This window comes from Pipistrellus kuhlii, unplaced genomic scaffold (genome assembly GCF_014108245.1).
Source record: "Pipistrellus kuhlii isolate mPipKuh1 unplaced genomic scaffold, mPipKuh1.p scaffold_m20_p_56, whole genome shotgun sequence".
NCBI lineage: Eukaryota > Metazoa > Chordata > Mammalia > Chiroptera > Vespertilionidae > Pipistrellus > Pipistrellus kuhlii.
The window spans coordinates 706450-714244 of NW_023425558.1; the positions used below are offsets into that span (position 1 = coordinate 706450).

At 59.8% G+C, this 7795-nt stretch overlaps 1 protein-coding gene across 1 annotated transcript; it reads left to right on the plus strand.

Annotated features, from left to right (window-relative positions):
* Positions 1-1301: 1301 nt before the first annotated feature.
* Positions 1302-6793, plus strand: NPAS4 (neuronal PAS domain protein 4). Its single transcript, XM_036416696.1, has 8 exons — positions 1302-1654; positions 2333-2484; positions 2629-2731; positions 2850-3111; positions 3282-3391; positions 3736-3871; positions 4001-5430; positions 6050-6793. Exons 1-8 carry the CDS (start codon positions 1480-1482, stop codon positions 6076-6078), a joined length of 2397 nt encoding a protein of 798 aa, XP_036272589.1. The 5' UTR covers positions 1302-1479; the 3' UTR covers positions 6079-6793.
* The last annotated feature ends 1002 nt before the right edge of the window (positions 6794-7795 follow it).

Here is a 7795-nt window from a genome sequence, read left to right on the forward strand (position 1 = left end):
AAAGTAGTTCGGTGGTGGGGGGGGGGTGTGGAGAGGGGAAGGTAGAGAGGCTGAGAGAGGAGTCCTAGCACCGAAGGTGGAGAGGGGTCTGCAGGGGTGTGGAGGGCAGCCTGGCGAGCCAGGGGGTCCGCGGGGTGGGGGTGGGGGGGACAAGGATCTCTCCTGGAAGGTCCAGCTCAGCCCCCTCGCTCCTCTGCTGCTTCCCCATCCTCCCGGCCGGCGGAGGCGGAGGGGGGGCCTCGGAGCGCTGCGGAGGCAGCGAGGCTCCGCCCGCCGCTGCGCCGCGGCTCACGCCGGAGGATTCCTCTCCATATAAGGAGCTGGGATTCCCCGGGCCCGCCCCGCGCCCGCCCCCGGCCCGCGGGAGACACCGGCCTGCAGTCGGGCGGGGGCGGAGGCTGGAAGCGGGGGGGCGCTCACTTTGGGGCGCACAGGGACGCATGGGGAGGGGAAGGGATGCCTAGGGGCAGACTCAGACCCTCACCATGCCCGGGGCCCTGCCTCAGTTTCCCCCGCCACAGGCTGAGGTTAATTCGTTGACAGGAAAACGCGGAATCCCTGCAGCCTGCAGCGCAGGTGCTGCTGTTTCTGTTCGTGGCGGAGGGAAGACAGGACCAAGGCCAAAGTCAGCCGTCCCCTCTTCCTCAGACCCCCTTTCCCTCCACCCGGGGCTCAGACCCCACCCGAGTGGCTCTCCTGATAAAGCCCAGGGCCTGGCTCTGGGTGGTGGGTAGTGGGGGGGTGATGGAGGCTCGTTCTTTGAAAGTGACTAAGGGAATCCCAGCCTCAGGAATCCCTAGAGAGAAACCCTCGCTGTGACCTGTCCCTCGCGTGAAGGTGACGCCTGGCCAGCAGCTAGGATGGTGGCGGCGGTGGGGGGGGGGGGGTTGTGATAGCCATGCCTTCCCTCCATTTTCTTATCTCCTTTAACAATCTAGTCGGAACCAGCCCCTCCTGGCCCTCCCTCTGCAGCCTCTCCCGCCAGGGGCTTCTGGCCGACTCAGCCCTCGCCTTGGCGCTTCCCTGGGCAGAACACACTCGGACTCCCTCGCACCCCCTTCCCAACGCAGCACCTGCCCCTCAGCTCGGCTGCCGCCAGCCCCAGCCCCCTCCGCAGCCTCCTTCCCCCCTCCCGCCGGCACCCCTCCTGCTCTCGCTCTACGTCACGGGATGACGTAGGAAGCCGGGGAGGGTGGAGGAGCGCCTGCCAGTGGCTCCTGCTGCAGTTGGCTAAGCCCAGCCTCCCGCCCTCCCGCCCCCCCTTCTCTAAAGCGTGCCCCCCACGCCCGGCAGGAGCTATATAAGGCGGGACGAGGCAGCCGCCGGGGGCAGCGCAGCGGAGCGGAGCCCAGGAGAGGAGAGGAGAGAGCCAGCCGGAGCGAGAGACGGGCAGCGAGGAGGAAGGAGCCGCCGGCTTCGGGACAGGACCGGACCGCAGGTGCTTGGAGCGCCGGGGCCGGAGCTCCGCGGCCGCCAGGCATGTACCGCTCCACCAAGGGCGCCTCCAAGGCGCGCCGCGACCAGATCAACGCCGAGATCCGGAACCTCAAGGAGCTGCTGCCGCTGGCCGAGGCGGACAAGGTCCGGCTGTCCTACCTGCACATCATGAGTCTCGCCTGCATCTACACTCGCAAGGGCGTCTTCTTCGCCGGAGGTGAGCAACGCGGGGCTCTTCAGAGACCCGAGCTGGCGGGCCCCGGGGACAGCGGCGCTCAGGGATCCCTCCGGGGATGTCTGGGGTTGGTGAGCTGGGAGAGAAGGGATCAGGGACTAAGCTTTTCCTTCCGAGCTCTGTCCAGACTTCAGCTTAGTTCTGGGTGGGGATGGAGAAGCTGTGTCCCTGGTGCCGGACTCAGGAAAGGGAGAGAGCCGGGACAGAATGGCCCGGGTTCCCAGCCGCGCAGAGGCGCGCCCGGAGCCCGGAGAGGAAAGCCTGGGAAGTTGCAGGGACAGAGTCGCCAAAGCCGGGGGAGCGCAGCCCCCCGGGGCGATGCTGAAAGGGCTTCTGCCGCTCTTGAAGCGCTGTCCGCGGTGCTGCTGACAGCACCGCCCGGCTGCGAGGCGCTGTCCGCGGTGCTGAACGCCGCGGCGCCTCTGTAGCGCTGTCCGTGGTGCGGACACTCAAAACGGCAGAGGGCTCGGCCTGACTTAGAAGTCCAGCAACAGGTGCCCTAGGCAAGAGGCACGGGCAGACCCAATGAGCCACAGGTGTGTGCAGAGGCAGGCCCGTGAGAGATTCCTCTGGATTTTCTAACGTTCACCCCATGCTTTCCTCACTTCTGCTTTGCCTCCCAGTCTTGCTCCTGACTCACCGTGTCTTCTCATCCCACAGGTGCTCCTCTGGAGGGCCCCACAGGCCTTCTCTCAACTCAAGAGCTTGAAGACATAGTGGCCGCGCTACCTGGCTTTCTGCTCGTGTTCACAGCCGAGGGGAAGCTGCTGTATCTGTCTGAGAGTGTGAGCGAGCACCTGGGCCACTCCATGGTGAGTGCTGAGGGGACCCTACGAGCTTTCTACTTCTGAGAATCTGAGGTTACTTGGAAGCAAGGTTTACGCACCGAAGATGCGTTTTGTGAAGGATTGGCTCTTGATGCTTTCACTAATGATCATCTCTTCATCTTTCTCCAGGTGGACCTGGTTGCCCAGGGTGACAGCATCTACGACATCATCGACCCAGCTGACCACCTAACTGTGCGCCAGCAACTCGCCCTGCCCTCTGCCCTAGACACTGGTGAGCTCTCCTTTCTCTCTTCCTCAATTCAATCTCCCATCTGCTGCCTTGCTCCTCCCCATCTGCCATCTCTCTCAGCCACTTGCCTTCTTATCAGTGTTTCTCTTCACTCACCTAGATCGCCTCTTCCGCTGTCGCTTCAACACCTCCAAGTCCCTGAGGCGCCAGAGTGCAGGCAACAAACTGGTGCTTATTCGAGGCCGATTCCATGCTCACCCACCTGGAGCCTACTGGGCGGGAAACCCTGTGTTCACAGCCTTCTGCGCGCCCCTGGAGCCAAGGCCCCGCCTCGGCCCTGGTGCGGGCCCCGCCTCACTCTTCTTAGCCATGTTCCAGAGCCGTCATGCAAAGGACCTGACCCTACTGGACATCTCTGAGAGGTGAGCTCAGAGTGTGTAGACCCCAGGAGGAAAGTGGGCCAGAGATGAGGGGACCCTAGATTCCGGAGTCAGGGGACCTAAGGGAGCAGAGGACCTGGGGGCGGGGGGAGTGAGATGCCTTGACAAGCAGGGAAAACAGAAAGCTGACCTCACCCTTTCCGCTTTCCCAGTGTCCTAATCTACCTGGGCTTTGAGCGCAGCGAGCTGCTCTGTAAATCATGGTATGGACTGCTGCACCCCGAGGACCTGGGCCACGCTTCTGTTCAACACTACCGCCTATGTGAGTGTCCAGGAAAGCTGGGACAAGGCAGGGAGCTGGGAAAGGGCATGGGAGAGCCTACCAGGAAGGTCTGGTCAAGGCTGATACTGGGGAGGCACCAGAGGCCAGCAGTGTTGGATGCTATAAGGGTGCACAGTAGGGTGAGGAGTGAAGGTGAAAATAGCATCAGAATTGGGGGACTCCAAATAGTGAGGCCAAGGTGGGGAGCTGAGGGGTACAGGGTAGGGTAGTCAGAAGAGCATGCTATTGATCCCCAAACTCAGTGGAGAGGTCAGTGGGGTGATAGTTTAGGGGATGTTATGTGACATGTGTCCTAACTCTGCATCTTTTTTCTTTCCCTTCAGTGGCTGGGAGTGGAGATATTCAGGCAGAGATGGTAGTGAGACTGCAGGCCAAGCCTGGAGGCTGGGCATGGGTTTATTGCCTGTTATACTCAGAAGGTCCAGACGGCCCCATTACTGCCAATAACTACCCAATCAGGTGAGCTGTGAGGCAGGAGCCGGGAGTGTTTGAGGGCAGCGGAGGTGGGCATGGAGGAGACACAAATCTGGGACCTGCTCTGGGAGTGGACACCAAATCCTTACTGGCTATCTCTCCTCTCCTCTCCAGTTACCCAGAGGCCTGGAGCCTCCGCCAGCAGCTGAACTCTGAAGACACTCAGGCAACCTATGTCCTGGGGACCCCAACCCTCCTGCCCTCATTCTCTGAGAACATCCGTTCCCGGGAGCAGGGCTCCAGCCGTAACCCACTCTTTACCCCGGCCCTGGGGGCCCCTCGGAGCACCCGTCTCCCCACTGCTCCTGAGATGGGTGCTGTCTCCACATCAGAAGAGCTTCCCCGACCTCCCAAAGGGAGGGGCTTCCGCTACCTGACATTTCCACCTCGCCCGGAGCCTTCTCTCCAAGCCGACCTGAGCAAGGATCTCGTGTGCACCCCGCCCTACACACCACACCAGCCAGGAGGCTGTGCCTTCCTCTTCAGCCTCCACGAGCCCTTCCAGGCCCATCTGTCCACTCCATCCGGCTCTCTCCCAGGACAGCTGACCCCAAGCGCCGTGACCTTCTCGGATCAATTGACGCCCAGTAGCGCGACCTTCTCAGACCCACTGACTAGCCCACTACAAGGCCAGCTGACCGAAACTTCGGCCAGGAGCTATGAAGAGCAGTTGACTCCCTGCACTTCCAACTTCCCAGACCAGCTGCTTCCCGGCACTGCTGCCTTCCCCGAGCCTCTGGGCAGCCCTGCCTGTGAGCAGCTGACTCCTCCCAGCACAGCATTCCAAGCACATCTGAACAGCCCCAGCCCAACTTTCCCAGAGCAACTGAGTCCCAGTCCCACCAAGACTTACTTTGCCCAGGAGGGATGCAGTTTTCTCTATGAGAAGTTGCCTCCGAGTCCCAGTAGCCCTGGTAATGGGGACTGCACACTCCTGGCCCTCGCCCAGCTCCGGGGCTCCCTCTCTGTGGACCTCCCCCTGGTGCCCGAAGGCCTGCTTACCCCTGAGGCCTCTCCAGTCAAACAGAGTTTCTTCCACTACTCCGAGAAGGAGCAGAATGAGATAGACCGTCTCATCCAGCAGATCAGCCAGTTGGCTCAGGGCATGGACAGGCCCTTCTCGGCCGATGCCTGCGCAGGTGGGCTGGAGCCACTTGGGGGGCTGGAGCCCCTGGACTCCAACCTGTCTCTGTCTGGCCCTCCTGTGCTCAGCCTGGACCTGAAACCCTGGAAATGCCAGGAGCTGGACTTCCTGGCTGACCCTGACAACATCTTCCTGGAAGAGGTGCCTGTGGAAGACATCTTCATGGATCTCTCTACCCCAGACCCCAGTGGGGAATGGGGCTCAGAGGATCCTGGGGCAGCGGTCCCAGGAGGGGCCCTGTCGCCTTGCAACAACCTGTCCCCAGAAGACCACAGCTTCCTGGAGGACCTGGCCACATATGAAACCGCCTTTGAGACAGGTGTCTCAGCATTCCCCTACGATGGGTTTACTGATGAGTTGCATCAACTCCAGAGCCAAGTTCAAGACAGCTTCCATGAAGGTGAGTCCAGCCTGAAAGCTCAAGACCTCAAGTCCCTGTCCTGCCAGCGAGATTCTGGGTGGAATCAGAGGAGTCAAGTCCCCTCTCTGTACCTCCACTTTACTAGTGGGATAATATTGTCTGCTGCCCAGGGTAGCAGTGAGGATCAGGACTAATGAAAAGTAATCTGGAAACTCCCAACAAGTAGGCCCGAAGGGCAGAGGTTAGGGGTGTGGGATAAATGCAAGAGGATCCTTCACTCATGGTCTCTCCTTAACTCTGTGAAGGACCTAGATCAGCCATTATCACCCCATTTTACAGATGAAGACAATCAAGGTCCCAGGGTTAAAGACACTTGATGGGAGAGGCATTAGAGCCCCATCTCAGTATTCTCCCCCCTAGAGAGGATACAGACTGAGCATTTATAGGCATTAGGAAAAGTAAGAGGCTGTCTTGCTATAGCTCCATCCCTTGCAAAATTATAGCCAAGGTTTCACTCCATCTGTCCAAGTTGCTCCCCTTTCTGCTGAACCTCTGGTGATCATTCAGTCACTGGGCCAACATATTTGAAGCCCCTACTATGTGCCACATCCTCAGCCTGTGTTTCCTAACAGCCTGATTGTTCTCTCTCTCTCTGCAGATGGAAGTGGAGGGGAACCAACGTTTTGAATAAGTCTGTGACTTAACGTCGTCAAGTATGGCATATTGTCATCAAGACGTGGAGCTGCTCTCCACCCCCCCGGGACTGTTGGGGGGACTCTAGGGGCTGGAGGGGGATATATCTGATTCCCCAGGCCCTACAGGATTGGGTAGGGGGGAGGAGGGAGGGCGAGGGAGGGGAGCTTCTTTTTCAACTCTAGAGACTTCCAGCGATCCCAGTTTCCATTTCAATCTGTATTCACTCGTAGTGAGTTTCCTTGAATGGGATTTCAAGTGGAGAATGGGGGAGTCTCGCTTTTCCCCAGTGCTGCCCCATGGGCTGGGGCCAGTTCTCCGCTCCCAGGGGCCAAGCCACCCCTGGGCCTGGGTGGGGGAAAGGCACCACCCATGCGGGCCGGCCTGTGCCCCGAGGGGCCCTTGACACCACGTAGAATTCTCTACACACCAGTAACGGGATTTCAATTCCGACAGACTGCCGCCCCGGCGGCGCTTGTGACTTTTGCGCCCCGCACCTGGGGTGGGGGGCGTGAAGAGACGCTACGTTCCTTTCCGATGGAGGAAGGCAGACCTGCCGTTGTCACACGTGTGCTTGCACGAGAGCGTGTACCCGGTGCAGGACTCACCCGGCTGCCAGACTGCCTGGGCCTGCCCAGGTGGCCACCTCGTGGTGCTGTGGTGACTTTGTAGCCAACTTTATAATAAAGTCCAGTTCGCCTTTTTGGTACGCCCGCGTCATGCTGTGAAGAGGGGAGGGTGGGGGCCCGAGAGGGTTGGGAGGCCCAGGTGGGGGAGTGGGGGTCTGGGCCTGCAGAGGGCTCGGCGTTTCTTGGTTCACTCGTTCGCTCAGGCGACACCTGAGTGAGCAGTGTGCCGTCCACCCTGTGCTGGAAGCCGGAGAGCTTGGAACTGGAACAACAGGTGCCACAACTTGCCTTCACAACGCCGGAGGGTCTGTACCTCCCCCGCGTCCGGGCTGGAAGTGTCCTCCGTGGCGGGAGCAGCAGGGCCTGGGGTGGGTAGTGGGCTCCGTTGGCATTTCCCGGGGGATGGGTTTGAAGTCTCAGGACATGAGTTTCTTTCTTCGGCCGGTCCTGCAGGGAAACAGCTTCCCTCTGTGGCTGTGGGAAATGACCACCCTTCAGCTGACACACACCTTTACATCCCTCCCTCACTGCAGTGAGGCCTCTGAACAGGCTGTGACCGGATCCCCCAGCTGGTGAGAGCCATCAGTGGTCAACGCGGCACCTGCAGCGTTGGGCTGAGTCCTCCGCCCCTAAACCCGTGAGCCACCATCTCAAATCATCCCATCCCAGAGGTGGCGGCTTGACCTGGAGCGGGGAGCCTCTTCCCTCCAGGGCTGCATATTAAAGTTTTCAAAAATACTGCTTTCCTCTGAGCCTGAGGGCCCAACAGCATGGTAGGGGTGGGAATGAAAATTAGGAGACAAAAAAGGCCTGGATTTAAATTCACCAACTTTTTGCTGAGTGGAACCTGAGCCTCAGTTACTTCTCAGGTAAATTGGGGCTGGAGTCCAGCCAGTGTGGCTCAGTGGTTGTCTGTCTACTTATGGACCAGGAGGCTCAGGTTGTGGGGTGTGCAAGAGGCAGCTGATCCATGAGTCTATCTTTCTCTCCCTCTCCCTCCCTCTCTGAAATAAATATATAAATTCATATATATATATGAAAAAAGGATTTCGCTGGTGATTGGTGGAGGTGGTGGGTGATAG

Bases quoted from the DNA above. Each gene is read 5' to 3' on its own strand.
- NPAS4 (XM_036416696.1), top strand. From the start codon at position 1,480: ATGTACCGCTCCACCAAGGGCGCCTCCAAGGCGCGCCGCGACCAGATC. The intron at 2,732-2,849 runs GTGAGCTCTCCT...TCACTCACCTAG, and splicing joins GCCCTCTGCCCTAGACACTG to ATCGCCTCTTCCGCTGTCGC. The intron at 5,431-6,049 runs GTGAGTCCAGCC...CTCTCTCTGCAG, and splicing joins TCAAGACAGCTTCCATGAAG to ATGGAAGTGGAGGGGAACCA.